The sequence below is a fragment of the Porites lutea genome, chromosome 4 (genome assembly GCF_958299795.1).
Source record: "Porites lutea chromosome 4, jaPorLute2.1, whole genome shotgun sequence".
Lineage (NCBI taxonomy): Eukaryota > Metazoa > Cnidaria > Anthozoa > Scleractinia > Poritidae > Porites > Porites lutea.
In genome coordinates, this window is record NC_133204.1 from 29,973,183 (window position 1) to 30,000,620 (window position 27,438).

The following is a 27,438-nucleotide window of genomic DNA, read 5'->3' on the forward strand; positions in this document are numbered from 1 at the left end:
GCTGTCAAGTAGGTTAAAAAAGAGACGTATTTCGGGGAATTTTGCTATCTAAACAGTTCATGTATTAGAAAAAGTATTACTTTAATGTTTATGAGTTCCTCGAGGAATAAATTCACGCTTTTGTACCAAAACTCGGTAACAGGTGTTTTTGTTGGTTTCGGTCCGCCATGTTGGTGCCCATCCAGGTGGGCACCAGCATGGCATCTCCATACAAATCTCTATAAATTTGGGTAAAACATTTCTTCGGATATCTCGTATACGGAATATTCTTCTGGCCTGAATCTTGGCGAGGGTCTTTATATATTTACCTCCTTTCATTAACCAGATTTCGGACTTTATCTATTGAACGGTTTTGATTTTTATTTTGATCTATTTTGAATGGCGTGACACTGAAAACCAGCAATTCTGCTGCCGCCTCGCCATCCGAGCGTCTTCGCTCGGATGGCTCGTTGGCAATTAAAATATTTTAAAGTGGTTTTCCCCGGGCTTCCGAACTCGGTCAGCGCTGTCGTCACGGCCTCAGTCCCATTTAGAACAGAACTTGACGGTTATGTTAATTTCTGTTCTGTTAGTTCAATTTCGGTTCTGACTTGTTAATTTCTGTTCTAACATCTTGATTTCTGTTCTGTTGGTTCAATTTCTGTTCTGTTAGTTCAATTTCTGTTCTGACTATGTAATTTCTGTTCTATTTGTTCAATTTCGGTTCTGACTTGTTAATGTCGGTTCTGTTGATTCAATTTTGGTTCTAACTTCGTAATTTCCGTTCTGTTGGTCAAATTTCGGTTCTGATGATGGAACCTGAAATTGCAGGTTCTTCATAATGGAATTTGAAACAGAATATTGGCGGAGATCAGCCCTCATATTTTTACACGGGACCAGTTTGCTTCTATCAAAAATCTTGCAGGCATGCCAGTGAAAACACGACCTCTGCGATCGGTCCGGAATCAGTTCGAACACCCCAATGATTCCTTGCAATGATTAATGCTCTTATTCTCTTACATGAAATGTTTTCTTTGAAATATTAAATGTGAAACCTAGACGAGTACTGTAAGCTCATCTTTAATTCTGTCCGACTCCGTCCGCTGCTTTGAAAATTTTTGATCACTGGGGCGATGTTTTGATTTGTTTGTTGATAAACACAGGCGCGCCTTCTCATTGGTTGAAAAGTGTCGCGTGACCAGTTGGCCCTGTCCCTAAATTCAGGGATAATTCTGGACTGTTCCCCGAAGCGAGTTTTGCTTTCTGAGAAATATAGCTGCAATATGATTGGATAACGCTTGCACTGAATGTATTAAAGCACTGAATTTCCTAGAAGACCTTTCAAAGTTCCGGGGTAAAAACCGTTCTCACTTTTGAAAATGACGACTCAAACGAGTGGTATCAGGATAAAATAACGATAAGAAATGGACATTTTTATATACATCATGGGAAATAGCAAGAATTGAAGGCAGTGAGCTCCTGACAGGTAATTAGAACGATTCAAAAGATGAGTTTAATTTTAGCATCGATCCTCTTGTAGCACGGACTGTAGGCTTTTCAATCGGAGCCGATTGAAAGTGAACTCCTGTAACTCAGTTTTCGATCATTGATTTAATAGTTGATCGAAATTTTCTTTGTAAAGGCCTTCAGTTATATCTTTCTATTTCGTTTTAAACGTTCGATCGAGCCTTTTGTTACGGCGACTATTTTAGACATTACAGACATTTTATACGAGTAGACATCATATAAACTTAATTTCATTTCAGTTGCACAAACAAAACAAATGTCCTGTTAATAGAATAACCAAAGGAAATTGAACTTAAAGGAAAGCCGTTTTTAGAAACAGTGACGTAATTAAGTTATCAAAAACCGGGACAGATTTATTCCAAAGTAAGTTCAAAGGTTGTTTTCTTATGGCATTGGAAAATGGAATTTGTATTTCGTAGATTTTAATTTCCTATTTTGTTTTTACCAGTGTCTAGTTCTCAATTTACGTCGGTCATTTCAGAAGATAAAGCGCCGAGTAGGCAGATATATGAAACCGGAAATGCAATTTATAACCTGCTGTCTCGAGTAGAGGATTCGGGCACGAATTAACATGTTCTGAAGTTTGAAAAACGTAGAAACCAAAAAATGTTCCCATGCACAGTATTTGTATTTGCAGAAAAATCTTACAGACCTCAAAGCCATTGAATGGGGACTAGCGACAAACGGCGAAAAATATATTAACTGACTACCGACAAAACGGAAAAAAAAATACCGACTATACCGACAGGAAAAAAACAAGCCGACTACCGACATTGGTCCAACATTGTACAGACATTTGTATTCAGAAATAAGTCGGTTTTTTTATTTGTCTATTATTTCCCTATTTTGTCAAAAGTATTTTGCTTTACTTGTTTCCAGCACTGGAAAGGTCTTTTAGTCAGCTCTATTTCAGACCAGAGGTAAATGACTTTAAATTCCAGTTTCAGTAGTTATAGAAGTTCCTGTCATTAAATTACTCAGCTGTGAAATTGTTATGAAAACCAAGTCGTGTAGACATAGGGTGTGTTCCTTTCGGTGAATCCAAAAACGGATTTTAGATCTAAGAACGGATTTCGCGTTCCTTTCGGCAAATCCAAATCCGGATTTTTGATCTGGTGAATCCCTTTTAGGATTCATTGGATTTGAAATCCGAAGAATCCAAATCCAGATTAACGGATTAGTGATCTACGCTGTTCCATTCACAGTGGATCCGAAATTAGTCAGATGATCCAGCGGTATTTCCAGTTGAAGTATTCCCATAGAGGCCGTAGAGTTTCCTCGTTGCTGTCATTTGCCGCAAAACATCTGAAAACACTAGAAGATTGTTCCTGGTACATTAAAATATCCATATACTAACCATTTGTCTCTGAAGATTGCTTGAAATCAGAAATAAGTAAAAGTAGCAAATAGACTGCTATAAGACTACAAACTCGCTTGTAGACGCGACAGCACTCGATCATGTTACATAAAAAAATCCGAGCTATGGAACTGGATCAAACTGGCCGACATTCTTAAGATAATTTTCAATTTTAATGCGCTTCTTTCTTTGTCTGTTTTATATGTTCCATCGTCGCTATTCGAACTGCCGACAACTAAATTCTGCACGGTATAATCGCATAATTTGTCAAAGAGTAGAAAACACGTCACTTTTTGAGAGGCTGTCGTGCATATTGCACGCGTTGGCGAAAGGTCACCAAGGTTACAAATCCAATTTCGGATTTCACGTTCCTTTCGACCGCGAAATCTGGCAAATCTAGGATCAAAAATCCGTTTTTGGATTCGCCGAAAGGAACACACCCATATTTTAAATTGTGCAAGCAGAATACTGCAATGCTGATCGTACTACGTGAAAATTAACTCTGTCTTGCAGGGTTAATTTTCACGTAGTACGATCAGCATTGCAGTATTCTGCTTGCAGAATTTAGTTTGTCTACATTATTATTTTTGCTGATCAGGTCTTTATAGATCCTACGTTCTTCGGCTTATTCGTTTGCGGTCCTTTACAGTCCTTTATGGTTAATATTTGTACAAGTCGTGTAGGTTCAATTTCCGCTATTCTCCCGGCATGTATAGAAGAAAGCCTATTTTGTACCTACACCACCTTCAAAGCTCAGTTTGGACCGTTCAAATGGTGCGCCTTTGTTTCTCAACCTTTTCGTTGGAAATCCAGGAAAGCGCGCACTCATTTCCCGCACAGCGCGAGGCAATCGAGCCTGCAAGATGTACTGCTGCAGTACTTTCACTGCGTGCTGTTTATCCATGCTCTAGTCATGAGAGAAATTATAAGAGTGATCGTAAGTTTCTTTCGAAATGGTTAAGAGGTCGTAATCGAGCGCCGCTGCCGCTGCGTTCCATTTGACATAGAAAATTATGAAGGATGCTTGGAGATTACTAAAAGGATATATATCTGAAGAAATTGAGAGGTTCTCGTTGAAACTATTTTGCTAACTTCCGCATTCAGATATCGTCCAGAGGTGAGTTCAAAACATTCCACGCGGACGTATCGCGAAACAGATTTCAGTTACTAAGAATAACTTAACTGAGATCCGACCCATATTATTCTCACTTGAACACTATTCTCTCATGATTACTTCGCTGGTCTTTGAACTGGGAAGAACTGGCTCAAGACAGATTAAAGTGGCGCAGCCTCATCGGCTAAGGGTACTAAGCGAGCAGACAAAAACCGTATGAAGGGAGCCAAGGGAAAACGTCTAATGAGTAAATCCAGGGGCACCTAGCGACTTTTTCCGGTAACATAACTGTTCGAAGGAGCAACTCGGGAGCAACTATTGCCTAGAAATTTCTAAAGCTTGTGAAAAGCTAAAACTTTCTTGAAACCGTTTCACTCGTCTAATATATTCGGACATTTTCTAATAGCTTAACTACGCTATTCGGAGGTTGGGTTAGTCACATTTTATACCAAGATATTGCGATTGTTGTAAAAAAAAAAAGGTCTTCTAAAACTTCCGGTGTATAGACAAAACGTCCCCTAAAATTTTCTAATGAAAGCAAGGGTACTTCATGTCCTCATACTTTTGACGGACCCATAAGGGTAGCTAACACTTTCGGATGAGACGAAAAAGCCACCTAAAACTTTCGCGACGACCAAAGTACGCCTAAGACATCCGAACAGATAAATAGTTTTTAGAGGAAACTCCAAATTAACCAAAGAGGTTTCTGAAGCACAGAGAAAACCATTTGAGACACTTCTGGCAGATTTGGAAACATTTGGTCATTGGGTTCCCTTGTAAATCCCGCTCAGCCATGCAGCACCTCATCGACCTCAGCTGACATCATGTGCTTCACATGTCACAGACAGATACTTTCGTGCTCGGATTGGTATCCTCATGCAGCCACCACCAAACTCACAGAATGTGAGTAACGTCGTCATGGGAGCTAGAAGTTATGGTCATCGCAATGAAAACAAATTCAATACACAAAGATTGTTGATTTTATTGGCAAAGGTGAAATAAGCGATCGCGTAGCTCAAACAAAGCAAACTTAATTGAAGTGCCATTGCAATTAAATGATGAATTGACGATGAATGAAGAAGTTTTTTACTAGTATAGAGTTTAAACTGTATGAATTAATTAACGAATATGAGCAATTAAATTGTTTTGTTAATCATTAACCGATATTTAACGATAACCGACGAGGATGGAAAATTTTAACCGACAACCGACAAAGTAATGACATTTTAACCGACAACCGACATGTTGACCCCCCATTCAGACCCTCATTTACACCAAATCTATCTTGAAACGCTTGATTCAAACGTCACCCGGGAATTTTTTCAAGTTGTGCATAGGGTAGTGACAGAGAGCACTGTAGATTTATTTTACTGAGATCAGAGTACCCTGTTCGAGGCGTTCAGATAGTGTAACGTGGCTGTCTATGTTTCGCCCGTACTCTAACAGCTGGACGCTTCGACCAGGCTAAGGCCAGAACAATGGAGACGGTCCTCCTTCCCCCACGGTAAATTCTCAAGTCCTGGGCCCAGTTGTTCGAAGGCCGATTAGCGCTTAACCCGGGGTTAAATTTAAACCTGGTTTCTTTTTCTTTTGCTCAAAAGCATTTTCTCGGATAATTTTCTCTGCTTTTTTTAGAGCTTCCAATCATCAACTTGTAGACAAAAAGAATTAAAACTGAAATGCTTTTTAAGCTTTCAAATCTAAATTCAAATCTCGCACTAACCCTGGGTTATCTTAACCCAGCTTTAAACAACTCGGCCCTGGGGGGGAAGAGAATGATGGAAAGGGGACCAAAATGGGAAAACTGTAACCTGAGAATTGGTCTTAATTTTTTTAAATTAAAGACTTTTTGATCTGATAGCGATATTTGCGATCTGTGAACCAAAGAATTGAACGATAGTTGAGAAAGACGAGATATGGGCTAACACCCTTTCACAAAGTCGAGCTGCAACACCATGCAAACCTTCTAAAGAGGGATTCCTTTACAATGACTTGATAGGACCGAGAATCGAGTGTAGATGACTAAAGCTGATTAATAAATAGAACGTTTTTTCTTTCAACACCTGCAATTGCTCATTCTATGGTAGTCACCCTCAGAGAATTTTTTTCACCGTTATTTGGAAAGGGCCGTCACAAAAAATAAAAGGTCGGATCTAATAGGACAAGAAGTCATGAACGATGTTGAAGATGAGACGTCACATTAAAACGAACGGTTGTAGAGCTTCCACAAGCACACTCTTCGATCGAGTAGAGATGCATGGAAGCTAAATGACATTTTTTTTTCTTCTTGCTTTTAGGAAAAGCCACTCCTGATGTACCCAAGACCACTTTCACGTGAAACTGGTGCCATCAGAAGGTCTTACTCTAGGGAATCAATACAAGACGACACATATGGGGAAAGGAACCGCACTGGAAGAGGAAGAGCTGGAAGAGGGGGGCGTGGTCGTGGCTTTGGAAGAGGGAGAGGCAGAGGGGGAGGAAGGAGTGGACGTGATGAAGACGGGGCACAGGGGCACACTCCTCGTCAAGTAAGGCTTGGATTCAAAGCACTTCAGGAACTGGACACTAAAACCCCTGACGAAATCATTCTGGATTTGACGTCAAGCCGATGTTTCCCAGCTACCGAGTTTTTACTGAACCAGCAGTCAGCCATGAAGGATGACTGGATTGTACTGACAGTGAGTATCATTGCCAAAGCCTGCGGTTGTAGTTCCAAGGAGTTCTTAATCAAGCTACTCAACCTTCTACCGAAATCTCTTTTCTTCACTACACATCTAAGAACATTCCTCAACAGGCTGTCCGCTAGCCGCAAACCTGCCACGGAAGTAGCTACGTTTCTAAGAAATGTTGTGAGAATAATGAAGGAGTTGCTTCGAACATTTCCGAATTCATACGCAGACCTTCCAGTATCTGAGTTGTATTGTGGAATCAGGATATTTTCCGACACACAGCAGCCTGATGTTGCCTTAGTGGCAGAAGGAGAGGAACTGATGAAGCTGAGGAGTCAAAAGGCAGATGAGCTGAGGAAAGTGGAAGAAGAAAAACAACACAGAAGGAGACCGCGGAGAGACGGTGAGTGTGCATGATAGTGAAGGCGATAAGATTGCGGCTGCATTAACGTTGCTGGTTTTTTTTGGTGACATAAGTCGCCCAATATACCTAAGCAGTCACAAAAAAGATGTAGTTTTAATTCTTGCTGTAGCAGACGGTTGCAATCACCAAATGACGTCGTAATACAAAAGATTTTAAAGGCAAATACCAAAAAAAAAAATGTTTCCACCCGTCAAATTGTTCGTCATTTTCTGTTATAGCTGGAGAGAATGATGATGTAGATCCACCTGATAATTTCCGTGAGTACAGCGTTATACCAACGCAACAGGACATCTTGACAGGGGAGCGTCCCTTCCTCAGAAGGAACAAAACTGATGGGAGCTACAATGATGCGGAACATTATTTGGACGTGCAGTTTCGTCTCCTTCGTGAAGACTTCGTGAGGCCGCTACGTGAAGGAATTGCTAAGCTGCTAGAGCGCATTGGGTCTGCCAAGATTGGTGCCTTGCAAGACATCCGCGTGTACAAAGATGTCCGACTGTTATACCCTGTATGTACGACGGACGGACTTCGGTACAGGATTAAATTTGATACCACCAGGCTAAGAAATGTGCGCTGGGAGAACAGCAAACGATTAATCTTTGGTTCGCTGATGTGTCTTTCTAAGGACAAGTTTGAAAGTTTTGTGTTTGCTACCATAGCCAATCGCGATCCGAAGGAATTAAAGCAGGTAAGTTGTCATCCTTTTCCACATATTCTCCCTCTCACATTTCTGACCTAACGTCATCCTCGGACACCGAGGGGCACTCAGTCAGGTCGTAAGAAACGGCGCGGTGAAGGTTTCAAGCACGTGCTTAGAAGAGCCCGGTGCCTAAAAACTTTCGTCGCACTGAATTTTCAATAGAAGAATATTTCCGCTTATTTAACGTAAACCAACCGAGACGAGGCAAGATCAAACTCAAACCAGTTTTCTTCCACGACAAATTATCAATCTTGTTTAGCGTTTTGAATCGTCACACCCTTATTGTTCAGTTGTTCAACAATAAGAATTTTATCAATCATTTAAGGCAGTTGCATCCAATATTTCCCTCTCCAGGGTATAGTGGACATACAGTTCATCAATCTCTCTGATTACGTAAGACTTGAAGAAGGAGACGTGTTTCAGATGGTAGAAAGCACTGTGTACTTTGAAGCCTATCGTCATATACTGGAAGGACTCAAAGAGGTGGATCCCGCACGCCTGCCTTTACAGGTTAGAAACGCACTAGGGATGTTCTATACTACTTTCGTGACGTACATTTCAGTAAATTGACTATCGACGTCCTTTTGAGCCACTTGGCAAAAGAAAGAGTAGGACAGTAGCTCTTCCAGACCTCTATTTTCATTGGCCTAAATAAGCTTTAGCGCTAGGGGTATTGTTTGTTTTGAACCATCTGTCATCTATTGTTTGCTACTGACCATCTCCAAAGAAACAGTACCGTTCACTGATAAGAAACGTTACTGTTATAAGAAGTCGTGGCCAGTCCTTAACTAGTAACGAAAGACTGAACAGAAAGCTGGAGACTGACTGAAAACGACAAAAACCATGCCAGAGGTACCAGTGCATTTAAAGGGGCTGCCACGCTAATTGCAATTGCTATCTTTTTATCACTTCGCATCAACTGGCTTCCAAAAATAATGGTCCAATTTCTTTTTTTAAGACAATATTTAGGAACTGAGACTTTTCCACGTCGTCTCCTGTACGTATGGCAACGATGGAAATGAATTGAAAACTTGAAAACGTTGACCCAACTTTTTCGAGTTTTACTGCTTTGCCTGCAAAAATCAGCAACTAATTATTATGGCCAGTACTCCCTGATGAAATTTGTTTGATATCGTTTCCATAACTACAGAATTTTATGTATGTTTCAAGGCATTAATCAATGACATGTCCATAGCACAGAATTGACCAAAAACAGCAATATCCTCGTGACATAGCTCCATTTACCCCCAAGATTTACCCCTCTTAATTAATTGTTGATGGAGACTGTTCTGTGATACCTTTGTAAAAACAGAAGTACATTGTCAACTGTGACAAAGAGGTTGACCCACCAGCTTACTTGAGGAACAGGTATCGAGGAACAGTTACGTTTGATCTCACACCCATCATGAGCGAAGAGTCCAGAAATTCTACCACAAGGTAAGCTGAACAAAATCATTTTACAAAGACATTTAAGAATGGCGTTGCTTAAATGCAACGATTGAGTTTGGTGTGAGATACTCCAGTAGATATGTAAAAAATGATCTGCGAAAACTCCAATTACTAGGCGGTAACCGACTTAATCGTGCACCTTACTTCACGTGAGCCTTCTCGTCACAAGTAATAGGATGATATCTGGAGGCCTGTGCCCCTGAGTCTGGAAATAGTCTTCAAAGCAGATATGGCCATGCCCATGATGTGCTTTGTTTTCCATCGCCCGAAGGACCAACTACAACTTTCCCTTAAACCGAACAATAATCATTATGTTTAATAATTGTACAATTACAGGAGCCCATATGGGCTCCTGACAATTATATTTGTGAAGACGGGTTTCATGTAGGCAATCTTAACGACACATCTCGCTGTCGCGGGTTTCTTTACAGGCTTATGTGACTTTGCTGAAACATACAAGAGAATTTCATAAAAGGTTCTAGTTTTAAAAGCTTTAAGGCCTTTTCTAGACTGTGGGCACGTGCCACAAGGAAAAGGAGGACGTCTACACGAAGCCAATACATTTTCCTATCCTTTAACATATTTTCTCTTTCGTTTTCTTCTTTCTCATGTGTCGCACTGTCTTCAAAAGGGAATTTCAGCAACAACCAAAATAATTGCGTTAACAATACTACACTGAAAGAAACGTATTAGAGTTTCTTTGGTGCTTTCACTAAGGCTGTCACTAACATACTTAACGGTCTGAACGGTGTTGTTCGATTCGGGTTTTGCAGCGCTTCCAGTCTAATGCATTTAAGGACACGATTTTCCGCACGATTTGCCGGATTGAATCTTAGAGACGACAATCAGAGAGGTAAGTAGAACCTCATTTTTAGACACCTCAATCTTACCATGAAATTTTCAAATCTTCGAGCTGGCCGCAAAGAAAATGCACCTATGGAATACTTCTGACATCGAGGAACGTTTTATCATCACTGCACGCTTTCTGTTACTCATTCACCCACTTAATTTTTTTAAGCGTAAGTTAATTATGTCAGCCAGCTTCTAAAAAAAATGTCCAGAATTATAGTGCGTAATTTTTAGTCACAACATAACAGCCCTTTTTTCCTTCCCAAAAGGAAGCAGTGTTCCAATTCTAAGCCTTGCCTCCTGGCCGTCCGCGAAAGAGCTGGAACTTGATGACTCCCAGTACAGGGCTATACAGATGGCGCTGACAAAAGAGTTTGCGGTTATTCAAGGACCACCAGGCACTGGGAAGACATATATTGGACTTAAAGTAGGTGAAAATCTGAAAATTGGTCTATGAGTACAGGACATTCCACATGTCGTCATTCAGGCTTCTTGTGAGCTAATCTGCTCTTACAAATGTGATGAAGATGAAATCGTCTGAACATATGGAACTAGAGGATATGACGATACACTTCACTATAAAATAGGCTTATTTACCGTTTCGATGCTTGGCATCAGGACAACCTTAGCGGATAAATCAAATACAACATGACGATAAGGATTGTTGAACGTGGCGGTGTAGACACCTTCACGACCCATATCTAATAACCCTTTTCATTCAAGAGAATACCTTTCGCTAAGGAAACAGAAGACAGTGAAAAAAAGCTACAAATCTTGATGCCGAAAACTACAAAGATGTATGCTTCGCTTTATGTACGATTGGAGAACATTCATGTAACCCTTTTGTATATTTTTGTATATTTTTCTTTACAGTAAGACCCTCGTATGGTAACTATAATTGCCGGCATAATCTAATATTCTTTTTCCTCAAAGGCTAGGGAGATAGAAGTAAAGCTCCCAAGGGCAAGCACGGTGGTTAGCCATAAGTCCTAGACTGTGAGTGGTCCCGCATTTTCCTCAGGGATACTAGAGAGCGGAAAATAGTAGCGAGCGCGCGTGAAAGTAGCCACCCGCGAGTAAGGTGACGCACGTAGGGAAGAGCACCAGACATCTCGCTTCTCCTCGCGCGTGGTGATTTTCACTCGCGCTTGCGCATTTCGCTCCCTCAACTACCCGCAGTCTAGAGGAGTTCCCACCCTTGCTAATATAAGTAGCTTCCGCCACAAAGGTCGTTTATTGTTTGCCGCAGATAGCCAATGTGTTGTTGCATAACAAGGGGAAATGGGACACCGGTACAGAGTTGCTTGACGACAACATGGATGAGCGTTTGCTTCTTTCTGAGCGGCGTCCAATCCTTGTAGTCTGCTATACCAATCATGCCCTCGATCAGTTTCTAGAAGGAATCCACAAGTTTCATCCCAAAGGTATCGTTCGCATCGGAGGACGAAGCAAGAGTGACGTTATGAAGGCTTGTAGTTTGTCAGAGCTGAAGCACAGGATGCACAAGGTAAGAGTCAATTGTCACGTCGAAGATGAGCAATACTTTCCTTCACTCCTCAACCACCCCTGTATACCTTTCAAGCAGACGCCGCTTGTAATCCAAGGTCCCGGGTAAAAGGCCTGACGAAAACCATAGACATATCGCGAACACCTTTGATAAACCGAGCACATCAAATGGTGAAAAACAAGCAGAAATGGCCGTGTGTGCACAGCTTGTTGAAATTAAATTCAAAAACTACAAACGACAATTCATAGTTTCTGGCAGTAACAAAGCAAAGTAGCTTAAAATTTGTTGTTTCTCGCAACTGAATAAGTGATCGATAGGGATAAGGATTCGTAGCCTGTAAACAGAATTATAAAACTTTAAGAACAAGATACTGTCTAATTAATCCTGTATACACCAGAATAGACGTTTGTCTATTAGAACTACCTTATGCATCTGTAGTAGGTCGAAATGAAATTCAGGTTATAGGGACTGGTTCACGATAATGCGCATGCGCGCCGTTTGTCTCTTCAGATTAAGTTTGTCGGGTCAACACTAAATTCGAAATGGCCATTACCGGTACAATCATTGAAAATCCTTCGTTTTATTCGGATATCCGTCGCTTTGGCTGGTCTTAGTTATACTTCGGTAGTGGTGATTAACGTGTGGTTGTGTCGTTTGACTGGTTACGTTTTAAGAAGACGCAAAAAATAATGTTTTGATCATGGAGTTTCAGAAGTTCATCGTGGCCGTCCCGCAACAGGACGTTCTCAAGAGCCTTTGGAGATAGAGAAGCTTAACCTATCGATCTGGTATGGTTCTAGGAGTAGTGTGTGGCTTACGAAAAGTATACACGACACTTACAAAGTGGTTAAAGGCATGAGTTCGTTCAACTTTGATTTGATTTTTGGCTCCGACCTGTAGTTATACCGCAACAGGCCGCGCGATATTCACTGATCTGGTACACTTGAAATGTTCCTTGTATCTTTGCTTTACGATCGTTTATGTTTAAGAATTGATGTTTTTAAAATAAATTATTGCCTGAATATTGTTTATAATCTAGTTTCTTTATGTGTGCTACTCGATAACATTTGTTTTGCGGAACACTGACCCGATGCAACGCGAATGAATTTGTTCATTTGCTGATAAGCATTTGAAATTTATTTTCAATTAAGGATAATCTTTATACTCATACGTTGTGCGTTTTGGTCACCGGTCAGGTGCTATTTGCAGGTATTTCTGGATTTATATAAGGCGAACTGAGAGAACAGTAATAAGATGTTTGTTTACAAATTTTGTTTGCCGATCGGTGACTGCTTTGTTAGCGTTGGTACGACCTCGTAAAAATACACGTTGGTAAATGTTTGTTTCAAAGCAGGACAGGGCTGTAAATCGTATTCTTATCGGCTGCAACATATATCTGAGGAGTAGCAAAGAATAAACTTGAATTATGGGGATAAATAAAATCAAACCAAATGCCCGGAAATACTCTCGCGTCGCGAACAATTAATTTGAATTTTGTAAATTTTCTTGCATATATCTAACTCGCTTCCGATTGGTTGAAAAACAATCAGCTACTGTCAGAACTCACACATGCGCATTATCGTGAACCAGCCCCTTTAAAATGGTTCCAACCAAGTTTGATTCTAAGTTCCTTTTGTTTGCTAGACCAAATTATTCACGAAGGAAATTGAGACTCGAACTTCATTGTAATCAATATAAGCTGGATTTCATTTTGACTCAAATCATACCCAAAGCAATTTGCGGGTCACTTGTGAAATACACGAAAGAAGATTCCACAAACATCATGGATTTCCTTACTTTAGTCGGTAGCTGTTATATATATTAACCTGTTAACTAGCATCACCTGCCACCCCGATTTACATTCTGAAATAGGTTATATTTTTTCTCTTTATTTAGGACAAATCAGCTCCGGTTCAAATAAGAAGGGCTTTTTACGATGCACACCAGGAAATGGACCACACAACAGCAAAATTACAATCAGCAGCTGAAGACCTGAAAAGGTGCTTTGAAAACCTGCTACACGAAGATGATCTTCGTCAACGCGCGTCATCAAGCATGACTGTTATGCATTACCAGTCTCTAAAAGAGCCTTTTGACGGATTTTTTGGGCGAAAGGACAGCGCTATCCTTCAGTGGCTAAACCTCTCTTGGAACTCGGCCAATCCTAATCAAGGTAAGCAGCTATTAAAAGTAGAAAAATTAAAATTGTAGACGTTAAGACGAACCATTAAGTAAGGCAATTGCCCTTTTCTCTTACTGGTATTTTTGACCACTCGTAAATCCTTGGAAGTGTTTCCTCCCCACGACATACTGTGAGTTCAAAAAAGGATAACAACTGACCGTTTCTTCTTTACTTATCAGCACCTGTACAGCCCGTAGCAGTGTTCCCACTGAATAGCCAGTGTCGTGGGCTGGAAAGAGTGTCAAGAGCCAATCTAGCAAGTTTTTCCCGTGTTGCATCGGGCCCTGGGCCGGACGGAACGCAAGGTGGATCTATTCATCTACGAGGAATTCCTAATTCATTCATTGAAATTCCAAATCACGTCGGGAGTGACCTGGACACTAGGACTTCAATCACACTCCTCATGCACGTGTTTCCGGTCGGAAACAGAGGTCCTATCCTAAGTTTCCACGAAGATGGCCTAGGAGTCCAAATATGGCAAGAAGGCTTGGAAGATGGAAAGGGAATTCTAACGGTTCGTTTTGTCTGGAGAGATTTTTCCCAGCCTCTAGCCCTTTCAAAGGCAGTGTTGACCATGAACGCTTGGAACTTTATTGCTGCCTCTTATGATCATGATTCTGGAATTGCGCGTCTATGGCATAATGGAAATGCAGTAGAGGCGAAGTTTATAGGCAGCAAAATGGAGTTAGCAACTCAGTTTTCCATCCGAATCGGAGCCATAGCTTCTGCCGGACCAGGTCATTGCTTTCAAGGGAGGGTTCGCGAGCTTCATATATTCAATGAATCCCTCGGAAAAGAAATGGTCCGAGCTGTTGGTGGAATTGCTCAGGAAGGTAATCGGTTATACCAGTCAATTCACAAAACTGTGCCTACTGTAGAATCATCAACCTTTCGCTTATTAAGTCACAACGAAAGTCATGAACAGTAATTCTAACTCTCGCTATTTGCACTTCTCTAAAGGTGGTGCGGAAGCACAAGATGGGGATGAAGGAGGCGAGGGAGAAGAAGACGACACTGAGGATCCGGATGTGTTGTACGAAGCAGATGTTATGCAGGACCAGCGACTTCTGGATAATGATGACGTAAGAGTGTTTGGCACGAAATCGGCGGGCCTAAAAGGAGCAAGGCTGAAGGTTGTGGATCCTTTTGCTTTTGCTGGACGATCTGAAGACGGATGGCAGGTCCAGAACGCTGATCGGCTCAAAAAGAGGTTAAAGAGAACGATCATTCAAGAGCTGAGCAAAAAGGATGTCATGCCAGATGAAAGAGCAAAAATGGTGAGCTGGAAACAAAAAAACAAAAAGAAAAAAAAAAACGCCCTGTTTAGTCTGGTTGCTCAAAATGATAACAGAGCTTTATTTTAATGCAGTCAGCATGTTACATTGCGGTTTGCTTTTAAAGTGGTTTTCATGTGTCTACACTTACGCTTTAACTTTGATTGTGCCATGCGCGCAAAATTCTTTTTTTTTTCAAATGACAAGCATTGACTGACGGCAAGAAAAGCCCTTTACATAAATAGCTCCGATATTTGAACAAAGATACTTTCTTACAGATCTTAATCCTCTCCTTCATGTTTCTTAACTAAGGAATTTTTACAGGAGTGTAATTTTAAGGATATACACCGGTAAGTATTTTTATTCAGTCTTGGAGACATTTATACAAGAACACCATGTAAAGATGACAGAATGCATGTAGATTTGACTCGCATTAATCTTAACGGAAGGCTACAAAAAAATCAGTCACCCATTCGCTACAGCATTGTAATCTGAAACTTCTTAGTTTGATTTAATGTTTCTTTTAACGTGTAGGTACGAAATGTATGGAGGTTAAGCGTAAACGATCGCTGGCGTTTGTACCGACGTTGGCTTAAGGATGTGAGTGATGGGTACCGCCAAACTATCTCGCTTTTCCAGGAACAATTTGAAGCGGGTGCTAAGCGACTGAAGGACATAAAAAACATGGAAGACTTTGAGATACTCAAGAACGCTGACGTCGTTGGCATGACTACCACGGGTATGTTTGATTAGTACTTCTGGCAGGTTGAACTTGCACAATGACGAGAGGAAGGGAGCCAAAAAAGTGGTCTAAGTAAAACAGTGGTACTGTTTCTCAGTCGTTATGTCTGCAAATGTCGTTTTACGACAGGTGAAATTGGATTTTAGTGTAACCTAGCCATGGCTTGATAACCAGACCATCGATTGTACTGATCATCACAGATTCGTTTCATGCCATTTTATAATAAGCGGAAGACTTTTTGAAACCCTTTCAAGCGTTACTTTTTCATAATTTTCATGTAGGCGCGGCAAAGTTCCGCAAGCTGCTGCAGAGACTGAAACCGCGAATAACGATTGTAGAGGAAGCCGCTGAGGTTCTCGAGTCGCACATTGTTACTTCTCTGACTTCCGGATGCCAGCACTTGATTTTAATTGGTGATCACCAGCAACTCCGCCCCAATCCCACTGTCTTTGAACTCGCCAAACACTACAATTTGGACGTGTCCCTTTTTGAAAGAATGGTAAAAAATGGAATGCCTTTTGAGCGGCTACGTCTACAGCACCGGATGAGACCGGAAATATCCAAGATGCTCGACCACATTTATTTCAACCCTAAGTTGGAGAATCACAAATCAGTACTGAATTTTGCAAACATCAAGGGCGTGAATCGTAACATGTACTTTGTGGATCATGACGAGAGCGAGGTAGGTCTCACTTTCACGAAATGCAACAGTCCCTTAATGTGTAGCTGTCAATATTAACAGTATAATGCTAGCTATGTGCAAAGGCAGAGTCTAGAGGACACAGAAAATAACCACGAGGACGATGATGAGAAGTTGGTTGGAATTCTGTAAAACTCAATTTTGTGAATTCAGGATTTATCTCTACAATTTGCTTACCCACCCAAAACTGCGTTGTCATTAACACATGCAATGCACAGCTGACTTACTGTCCTTAGGTGCATGAAGTATTATAACTGATGGTAGGCAGGGTTATAGTTACCATTCTGTTTCTCAGTAGTAACCCAGAAATCGCATGTAACCTAGTTTCGAGATTCAAATTTCTCATTCCTTACCGTAATACAGTTTCCTCCCAGTAACCTTCACTATTTTCACGACATTTTCGTTTTTGGAATTTCAGGAATATCAGGAGGAGGGAAGAAGCAGGTCTAATGAACACGAAGCAAAGTTTGTGGCTGCCCTTTGTCGCTACTTAATCCTTCAAGGTTATGAAAGGGAACAGATTACAGTCCTAACAGCTTACACAGGACAATTAATCCAACTGAAGAAGGAGATGCCTAAGGATTTCTTCCGAGGAGTGCGAGTGTGTGCGGTGGACAATTTCCAAGGTGAGGAAAACGACATCATCCTGCTGTCGCTTGTTCGAAGTAATGAGGACGGAAAAATCGGTTTTCTTCAGACTGAAAACCGGGTTTGTGTCGCACTGTCTCGGGCCAAGAAAGGTTTCTATTGCATAGGCAACATCAGTCTTCTGAAGGAAAAGAGCGAGCTGTGGAGAAAGATAATGGACGACATGGAAGAGCGCGGTAATGTCGGAAAGGCTTTGACACTCTCGTGTCAAAACCACCCACGGAACGTGATTCAGGCGTCATGTGCTGATGACTTCAAGAAAGCACCCGAAGGGGGATGTACAGTGCCTTGTGCTACCAGACTAGCGTGTGGTCACGTGTGTGAAATGGTGTGTCATCCAACAGACCCGGAACATAAAGAGTACCAATGTAAGAAACCATGCGCTAAAATCCTCTGCAGAAGAAATCACTTGTGTTCCAGGAGGTGTTACCAAGATTGTGGACCTTGTTCGGTGCTCGTGTTAAAAACCCTCCCAGGTTGTGGCCATGTTCAGAAAGTCCCTTGCTACAAAGATCCATCTGAAGTGAAATGCACGTCACCTTGTACTAAGTTTCTATCCAGATGTGGGCATCGTTGCCAAAACATTTGTTCTGAGGCGTGTACAGTGGAGTGTACCGTCATTACGCTGAAAACCTGGCCCTGTGGTCACGAAAACAAGACAGCGTGTCACGTGAATCCTATGCAGACTCCCTGTGAGGCACCCTGTGGAGAGACTTTGAAGTGTGAACACCCTTGTGTTGGTAAGCAAGTCCTCAAAATAGATCGATAAACTCATCTAGCTATTTCCTTCAGCAAACGTAGGCACTGACTAGCTTTGAAAAATTGTGATGATCTCTCATCTCTCGCTTGAGTTGGTAGAAAGTTTGATACCAATTCTCAGAGGCTATTTCACCGCGATGATCATCCTTCATTTAATGTTTAATTTCTCATGTTTTTTAAATGTTTTTTTTTTTTTTACATATATCAGGTAATTGCAGTCTGTGTTTTCGCGGTCGAGTTCATGTTCCCTGCAAGAAAAACTGTGGCCGTATCCTATTCTGTGGTCATGCCTGTTCGGAGCCTTGCACCAAAAACTGTCCCCCGTGCAAAGAAAGGTGCGGCAATTCCTGTACGCACAGTAAGTGCAAGAAGAAATGTGGGGAGCCTTGTAAGCCTTGCAACGAGAAATGCAGTTGGCAATGCGAGCATCAGCGATGCACCAGATTGTGCGGACAGCCATGTAACCGTCGGCGATGTAACGAACCATGTATGAAGCGTCTTCCTTGCAAGCACCCCTGTATTGGCATGTGTGGGGAAAGATGTCCAAAAAAGTGCCGTGTGTGCGATAGGGATGAGGTCACCGAGATTTGGTTCGGAACTGAAAACGACGAGGGCGCAAGGTTTGTGGAATTGGCTGACTGTGGTCATGTGATTGAAGTCACGGCGATGGACAGGTGGATGGATCAGGCCGCGGCAGATGATGATGGGAAGGCTGTTGATGTCAAGCTCAAGCCCTGTCCCAAGTGCTCAACTCCCATTCGTACCAGTTTGAGGTATGGTAACGTTGTTAAGAAGATTCTTGCTGACTTCGAGGAAATAAAGCGAAAGATTCTACTTGGAAAACAACAGCGTGAACAAGCGATTAGTGGGCTAAGTTTGAAAGCACAGAAGATCAAGTTGTTTCCAGAAGACCAGAAGAAACTTGAGGAGTCACTGCTTCTCAAGAATCTTACAGATGAACAAGTGAATGTGTTTGAGAACCAGATCAGCCTGTTGTGCTTCCTCCAGGAACTCAAGGTTAAGATACACAAAGGCGCAAAAGCTGAGAGAGAGAGAGCGAAAGAAAGCTATCACTCATTAAGACTACTGCTGGAAAGGAAAGAAGAACTAGACAGTCTAGTGGAAAAACTCCGATTACGTGTCATGAATACTCGGGCGCGGTTCAGTGACCAAGAGTTAGAGGAACTGAAAGAGGAGATGTACAGAACACAGCTTGCTGTTGACTTAAAGATTCTGAAGATGCAGCTTGACGTCCGCGGACATAAGATGGACCCCACGGATTCTATGATAATTGACCCTGTGCAAAGAGCCTTGGATTCTGAAAAAAAGATTGGTAAGGGGATTGAAGGGGATAAGGGTCAGAGATAAAGAACGCAATAATGATTTCAGTAGTAAAATAGCGTCAAAACTCCATCAGGTCTAAAGTTCTTACAAACACGAATACCAGAGCTTGAGTAGTTCTTTAGTACAGCTGTGTCACACCACAGGCTTGTTTTAGCGTATATAGGTAAATCCAATCTATGAGCTCTGGGGTTTCAAAAAAACATCGTTGTAACGAATCGTTGTAATTTTGTGTGAACACGAAGTGTTCACCACCTGGAAGAGGAGAGAGGGGGGGCATTCAAAGAAAGCTGAGAACCGAAAGGTTGTAACTAACTTCATTTGAAAACATTACGGATATACATTTCGCAACTTCAAACATGGTCATGAATTATAATTATACCATTTGTCATATCAAAATCCTAGAAAAATTGTTATGGTCGTAAATCGCCAAGCATATTGCAAACTCACTGTGTAGTTTCCAGGCTGAGCAAAACTTTCAAAATTTCAATTTAAAGTGTCGTTGCTAAATCGCATTAAAAAATCGTGAACGAAAGACTTTTTCTGGATCCTTTTTAGAAAAAGACTTCCGAGACAATTATACAACTCGCATTGAGCGCATCAGACAATTATGCGGCCTTCAAGTGTTTTACCAGGAAGTCACCCGAGAAGAAAAAAACCTGATTGTGAAGGCCATGGGTTTAACACAGGGACATTGGTTCAAGTGTCCAAAGGGTAAGTATAGTCTCTCAGTCTCCTACAGTACTCAGAAAACTCACAATTTCCAGCTCTTAATGCATTGGATAAGAAGAGCCGACTCTTTTGAATTATCAATTTCCCGATGAACTGAGTAACTCTTTGAGAGCAAGAGTGATACATAAGAACAGTTGACGGCTTCCCTGGAATAAGCCAGCCCCGCCAACCAATCGACCCTCAACCCGGCACCCCTTCTTCCTTTCGCCGAAAATTTAAATAACCGCCCAGGCTTCACCACCTTTATAACATCTCCGCTCCTTACTAAATCATAGATTACCCCGCTCCCCTGTTTGAATGATCCACGGGTGTATTATTCCCTTTATCTCATTATAGGACACATTTACTGCATCACAGAGTGTGGTGGGGCGATGGAAGAGGGCCGCTGCCCAGAATGTGGCTCAGCGATTGGTGGTCGCAATCATCGTCTGAGAGATGATAATCGATTAGCAGGTGACATGGATGGAGCTCGTTATGCTGCCTTTTCTGACATGGCAAATATCCACAACTTTGACCCACGTGACTTACGGTTTTGATCATGATATATTTTTTTTAATTTTCCCGTTGACCTTTTCTTTAGCATAAATCTTGAAACTATAAAAAACTGTGTTGAAGAAGATAAGCGTAGAAAGTGCTTTTACACTGCTTGCCTTTGAACAGTTCCAAATAAAGATTGGATCTAGGCAGTGTTCAAGATTGAAGATACCGTAGGCATTGTCATGATACTAGGTATTTTCTTTCTGACTTGTTTTTCTTTTTTTGTTATTTTCATATTACTTCACATTTGTCAGTATTATGTGTATTTCGTTGAATTTTTAGCCATGAGTATACTTTGGGATGGCGATCAAAAGGGCCTTGCATCTTGTTAGCGTTTCATTCTGGACAAATGTGTCCAGGTTAAAAACTTTTAGCCAGCTTAGATAGCTTTAAGTGTAACGGTTACTCCAAGGAGAAAAGGGTTTATTCCTTTCCTATTTTCCTTATAACATCTAACAAGAGATAGTAATGATAAGCTTTGAGACATAGGAGACTCACAAGAACGAAGAATTGTCGACTTCTGACAGCTCGTCAGGACGTCCGGAACGCGGCTGTATACAGAGAAAATTTAGCTATTTGCACGCTTGTCAAGAAATAGATGAGATAAGAAGGGAAACCTCCGGAAGCCAGGGAATTATAAGATGAGTACACCCCATTGAAGGGGTAACTAGTCAAAACGGAGTACACACGGTCATTTGAATTTATTTAGCGTGGCAACGAGTTACAATAGGGTTAGAGTTTAAGAATGATTTTAAAATCAGTTAAAAAGCTGTCTTGAATTCAAAGCTGTTCTAATATCTGTAGGTGACTGTTCCACACTTTTGGGCATCAAAATAATAGGAACCTTAAGCGACGAGAACGTTGACATCCCGGATGTCAAAAATGGTAACCGGAACAGTTGATATTTTCTTTCTCTCAGTGCCCTGACTGAGCAAATTCGTACAGCAGGAGTTATAGCAAAGGTATTCAGATTCGTTCTGTAAGGGAATCCGGATTCCGGAATACGAGAAGTTTTTGCTTGTGGAATCCAGAATCCAGTAACTGAAATAAGGAATTCACGGCGTGGAATTTAATTAAAAATTTAAAACTGTATTGGATCGCCTTACATGGGCGAAGCGAGACATCAAACTTCCGGTTGCTATTCATGATAACCGGGACGTCAGCGTTCTCGTTGTTTAAGCTCGCTAATATTGTGAGTAGACCATGTTACAGTTGTAACCTGAGTATTCTGGCTTTGAGCGAGGCTGGAGGTGACCTTGATTGATTGCAAATCAAAGACAAACAAAGTCACCGCAACCCTCACTTTCATTGAAAGGCTATGTTACTCAGCGTGCAACTAAAAAAAAAGGCGTATTGTTTTATATTAGGAAGTGGAGACGAACGGGTAGAGGGAGAGGCTTGAAGGTAATGAGGCGTTTTAGTGAGTTCCTGCAATTAATGTTACAAACGCAACTATTAACATTTCTGTTCAGTTTAAGTAGAAGGCCATTATCTATTTTTAAATACATTGATCGGGTATTTACAGAAGCAAGTTAGTTACTTGCTTTTAAACTTTGCAAGGGTAAATTTCATGAACCAGTTCAAGTGGTAAAAAGGTAAGGAGAACACCTTAAAATGGTAATAAAGAGCAATCAAGATAGTTCATGTTTGTACACTAAGGATTTTGGGCAATCCTCGCCCTTCCGCAATGCGAAGATACAATTTCACGTTGAAACATTGAGGTTATTTCTTCACCAAATTTTTATCCCAAGCTCCCGGACGTTTGGAATCTATGGGCAACCAAACGCTGGGAAAGGATCTCTTGGCCATTTCCTCTGCAGTACTTCGCAGACACCGTTGAAGTGGGTCAAGTTTTCCCGTTAAAACCCACGACCTCTCATTAGCTTTTACTGACCCACTTTCAGACGAAACCAGTCCGACGTTTAATGATTTTTCATATTTCAATACAAAAAATACTTCATATGTGAGATAAGCAAAGACGCTTAACCCCAGATACCACCCTCGCAAACCATTTTGGTAATGAATTCTGAAGACTATTGGCTTGCACAAACCCTTTTTATGCCGGGGCCGGGATGTCGGTGTATGTGTTTGAGGGCGGGGGGAAGGTTGGGTAGCTGAGCAGTTACACAGTGAAGAATATTCAAACGTTAACAGCGTACCTCGGTATTTCTTTACGCCATCTATATAGACCCTTTACATTTGATCAAAAACCCTTAGATCGCATCTTTCTACGTTTACACTGTTTGGTTGTACGCGTTTAATACCGGCAATCCAAAGAATTCTTCATCAAGGACTTGTTATTATGGACTATTCAAGCACATATTTCATTACGTTGCTCGTATTTACCCGTGAAAAACTTGCAGAGGCGTTAAAGCAGTTAGTTAAGTTTCCTTGGCATGGAGTCTATCCTACACCAGCATCCTTGAATAGGGCAACAAATAATGTAATGCTTGATATATCGCTTTTGCATATACCCGCAGCCTGCGAAACCAGAATTTTTGTCACACACATTGTCACTGCTGGTGAAACTTTCCGGAGGAAAAGTGTCTTGTTCCTCACCGGGTGCTGGGTTTGTTCCTTGGGACGTTTTTAGTTGGGAGGTCCCACCGGATACCATTGTTTCCCGCGGGGATTGCTGAGGAATTTCCCCCGCAGCATTAGCACTGCTTGGTTGTTTAGGTTGTCTGGCACTGAAGAATGTACTGCCTACTCGCACATTTGTACTTGCCTTAAAATCTGTAAGTCATTAAAAATCATTTCTTTTTAAGGTACAGTAAAGTGGGCAACAAAAAGCTGCAACTTGTTATGCACCATTGCTGCAAAACGAGCTAAAGAGCGATGTTGCGCGTTTTACCACCCACGAATCAAATCTGTCTTGCAACAAATCAGGTTGTTGCAGGTTGCGAAAGTTGTTGCAGAAAGTAGAGAGTGGTTCTACTTTTTTAAAAAAAATCTGTACATGTCGTGCGTTTTACCGGCATGCACAAGGCAAATTTGTTTTGCAGCAAGTGACGTAACCACCGTGAATGGCGCGAGTCCCGCGTAATTTTAGTTTCAAAGCAAGACGTTAAGTTGAGGTTTCAGTTAGATACGCTGAAGAAAGACCTAAGGAAGGAACGTGTTTGGGCTAGCAACTCCTTTCTTGAGACCCTTGTCGCATAGGCGGGATTTCCGACAATTGGCACAAAGATCAATAAATCAATGATAATCCATGGTCAGGCGTCCCCAATCTGTGTTTTATAATCTAGATACCCTTGAATGCAGGGCAGGGTTTCTTTGAGCATTATGAGCATTTCATTTGCTGGTGTGGCACTATGGTGTTTACAGCAACACAGAAATCAAATACTACAACACCAGCTAGTTGTACCAGCCATGCATTAGGGTACCCACTACTTTATCAAAACCACTTGACACTCTCATACTCAGCTCCACATCTTCCTGACTGAGACCTAGTCTTTCACAGACATCTTTCCTGCACTGCACTAAGCACTCGAACAAACAAACAAGACAAACGAAACAGAGTTACAGTAGTTGCGCATAAGTAATGGCAATTACCATTTGCTTCTCTGCCACGTGCCAGGGACAGTGACCCTAATAGGAAGTTTAGATATCTGGTCATGTTCACATTCATCTTTTGAATTTACATGTATGCTAAATCAAAACCAGCCAACAAACAATTCACATCTTCCTAATGTCCACACTCACATATCACAGCATTTACGTGTAGTTCCGTATTTACTGCATTTACTATCTCAGCACACAAAAACGTTTCTTGTGTAAGGAAACAACATGACAGCAAGGTTCGAACAAGAGGCCTGTTTCTCGAAGTCCCGATAATTAACGGGCCCAGAAAGCTGCTTTTGATTACATCCAAGACAGAGCTTTCAACAGTTGTTCAAATAACATGATAAAACAACCAGTTAACATAACAGAATTGTCTCTGCGATAAAGCGAGAAAAATATTTTATTCATGTTAATTGTCTAATTAAATAATCTCAATTTTGCCTTGTAGAGGTTTTTCTTAGTTTATTATTAACGGTAAGTCACTTAAATCAGTGGAGGCGGTATGGACGTACACGGCACAACTGATGCCATCTCTTAAAGCAGTAAACTTCAATTACATCCTTTCAGTTAAAAACATGTCATTTGTTTGTTTGTTTGTTTTTTTTTTTCGTCACTTGAAAATTACTTTGGATTCAGAACAACCAAGGTTAAAGGAAAAACTGATCATTCTCAGTCTGAGGTGGAATAAAAAGTTTTGAACATTTCCAAAGACGAGAGTATTTTTCTGATTGTGCATTCGATTTGTGAGTTGATTCTGCGTCCAGTTCTTCACTTTTTTTGCCGGGCTGAATTAAAACCCGCTTGTATTCTTTTATTAGTGGTTTACGGTTGTTGTTTTTTTTTTACATACCCAGATTTATTACCTTTGCAGAACCAGCTTTACTTGATCCTTGTCTTCAGTCAAAGACCCTCGCAAGGACCAGTTATTAAACATAGTTTAATGGTGAATCATGGCTTGGCTGCGAAGCTGATCTTTTGCTTTGAAGACCTTTAGGTAGGTTGTTTTCATACAGAAAATTCATTTCTTCATTGTCAGCAGGTATAAGAGCCTTTAGCCTTCTGGGTTTTTTTAATGACAATTTGTTGCTCATTACGTTTTTCCGCCCTGTGGTGCTGACCAAGACGCCAAGCCCCCTACATTTTTGGAGACAGCACTGGCCTGGAGCCAAGCGAAAGCCTAGTGGCCTTCAGACAGATATATCGGTCATTTCCGGTTGGTATCCGCATCCAGTGTGACGAGACGCAGCATATGTATTTCCGGTTAATGTTCATGCGAGTGTTATATTCATCGCCTGTGAAAGAAATTTTTATACCATCGGTGAATCACAAGCAAATTCCTACCAATGCAAATGACCCACAAAAGCAAACACAACAACGCTGGATAAAAAAAGTAGATGCAAATCCTTGCCGGTGAGAACTCTGGAGCAACAACAGAACGTCGAATAGAAATTTAGCGCGAGCAACAAAGAGGAAATTATTACAATATTATTATAGGAGATGGCACAAATTAGTTGTTATTAAGCAAATGCCACTACATATTTGCCTGAACCCATCCACTGTCACAGCCCCATTTCCTTTTGACAACTTGAAGTACATGAAGGAGGGTCAAACAGGGTGAACACGTTAGCTACACAGCTCTGGCTACGCTGCCTTAATGATAGCAACCCCATTAAAATCCCAAATCTCTTTTAAAGGCAGGGCACTCGGTTCGAGTTTACTCCAACCAAAAGGAGACTGAGTCTATCTCTGCTTCCAATATTACAGCCACTGTTGAAACCCGTCCTTCCCAGCTACGCAATTTAATCTATTTCTTTCCCTCCCTCCCATCCCTAACATTTTCCGGGCCTCCTCTCCGGTGCTTCGCGAGGTTCTGCGATGCAAGTATTTCTAGCTTATAGATGCACTGGGAAGGATTGCAAAGCGCGCTCAAGAGCTAGAGGTATTAGACCCCGTTCCATGTGTTTTATGTTCCCATTGTACACGCTGATGATGTCAGCAAACATAGGCCCCGTCCATATATCTGTTTCCTTTTGAAAATGGAGATTTTTTTCCACGTATCCGGTAAAAGCCGTCACGGAAAACGCATCTTTTTAAAAGACGCACTCCACAGTAGGGATTTTTGGAAAACACCGTTTGGCTGTACAGTCAACGCTCTCTCTTTGGGTCCGGCGCGAATTGTCCGTCCACGAGTAATGTCCGTCTTATAGAGAGTCAAATAAAGGGAGTCATGAAAGGCAGGTACCAACTCTAGGTGTCCGTTTAAAAGAGGTGTGCGTCTATTAGAGAGTTAAATAAAGTTAGTGAAGAAAGGAAGGGACCATCTCTAGGTGTCTGTTTAACAGAGGTATGCGTCTTATAAAGAGTCAAATAAAGGGAGTAAAGAAAGGCAGGAACCAACTCTAGGTGTCCGTTTAACAGAGGTATCCATCTTATAAAGAGTCAAATAAAGGTGGTAAAGAAAGGCAGGAACCAACTCTAGGTGTCCGTTGAACAGAGGTGTGCGTCTTATAGAGAGTCAGATAAAGGGAGTGAAGAAAGACAGGGACCAACTCTAGGTGTCCGTTTAACAGAGGTGTACGTCTTATAGAGAGTCAAATAAAGGGAGTCATGAAAGGCAGGTACCAACTCTAGGTGTCCGTTTAACAGAGGTGTGCGTCTATTAGAGAGTCAAATAAAGTTAGTGAAGAAAGGAAGGGACCAACTCTAGGTGTCTGTTTAACAGAGGTGTGCGTCTTATAAAGAGTCAAATAAAGGGAGTAAAGAAAGGCAGGAACCAACTCCAGGAGGCCGTTTAACAGAGGTATCCATCTTAAAAAGAGTCAAATAAAGGTGGTAAAGAAAGCCAGGGACCAACTCTAGGTGTCCGTTGAACAGAGGTGTGCGTCTTATAGAGAGTCAGATAAAGGGAGTGAAGAAAGACAGGGACCAACTCTAGGTGTCGGTTTAACAGAGGGTGCGTCTTATAGAGAGTCAGATAAAGGGAGTGAAGAAAGACAGGGACCAATTCTAGGTGTCCGTTTAACAGAGGTGTGCGTCTTATAGAGAGTCAAGTAAAGGGAGTCATGAAAGGCAGGTACCAACTCTAGGTGTCCGTTTAAAAGAGGTGTGCGTCTATTAGAGAGTTAAATAAAGTTAGTGAAGAAAGGAAGGGACCAACTCTAGGTGTCTGTTTAACAGAGGTGTGCGTCTTATAGAGAGTTAAATAAAGGGAGTAAAGAAAGGCAGGAACCAACTCTAGGTGTCCGTTTAACAGAGGTATCCATCTTATAAAGAGTCAAATAAAGGTGGTAAAGAAGGGCAGGGACCAACTCTAGGTGTCCGTTGAACAGAGGTGTGCGTCTTATAGAGTCAAATAAAGGGAGTGAAGAAAGACAGGGACCAACT

At 41.4% G+C, this 27,438-nt stretch overlaps 1 protein-coding gene across 2 annotated transcripts; it reads left to right on the plus strand.

Moving 5' to 3' along the window:
• The first annotated feature begins 1,313 nt into the window (after window positions 1-1,313).
• LOC140933258 (NFX1-type zinc finger-containing protein 1-like) lies at window positions 1,314-22,106 on the plus strand. Of its 2 annotated transcripts, none has more exons than XM_073382781.1 (17): window positions 1,314-1,465; window positions 6,275-7,049; window positions 7,289-7,758; window positions 8,125-8,280; window positions 9,083-9,207; window positions 9,993-10,072; window positions 10,338-10,495; window positions 11,318-11,575; window positions 13,472-13,748; window positions 13,937-14,590; window positions 14,718-15,034; window positions 15,566-15,770; window positions 16,055-16,455; window positions 16,892-17,861; window positions 18,089-19,213; window positions 19,780-19,935; window positions 20,290-22,106. In XM_073382781.1, the coding sequence occupies exons 2-17, from the start codon at window positions 6,290-6,292 to the stop codon at window positions 20,487-20,489; spliced, it is 6,312 nt and encodes a 2,103-aa protein (XP_073238882.1). In that variant the 5' UTR covers window positions 1,314-1,465; window positions 6,275-6,289; the 3' UTR covers window positions 20,490-22,106. The 2 variants fall into 2 exon arrangements, with proteins under 2 accessions (XP_073238882.1, XP_073238884.1); XM_073382783.1 differs by lacking the exon at window positions 1,314-1,465 and adding an exon at window positions 2,248-2,426.
• Window positions 22,107-27,438: the final 5,332 nt, after the last annotated feature.

What these genes read in the sequence shown, in the direction of transcription:
- LOC140933258 (XM_073382781.1), top strand. Translation starts at nt 6,290, where the DNA reads ATGTACCCAAGACCACTTTCACGTGAAACTGGTGCCATCAGAAGGTCT. An exon ending in GTGTGAACACCCTTGTGTTG is followed by an intron (nt 17,862 to 18,088) that starts GTAAGCAAGTCC and finishes TACATATATCAG; the next exon opens with GTAATTGCAGTCTGTGTTTT. An exon ending in TTGGTTCAAGTGTCCAAAGG is followed by an intron (nt 19,936 to 20,289) that starts GTAAGTATAGTC and finishes ATCTCATTATAG; the next exon opens with GACACATTTACTGCATCACA.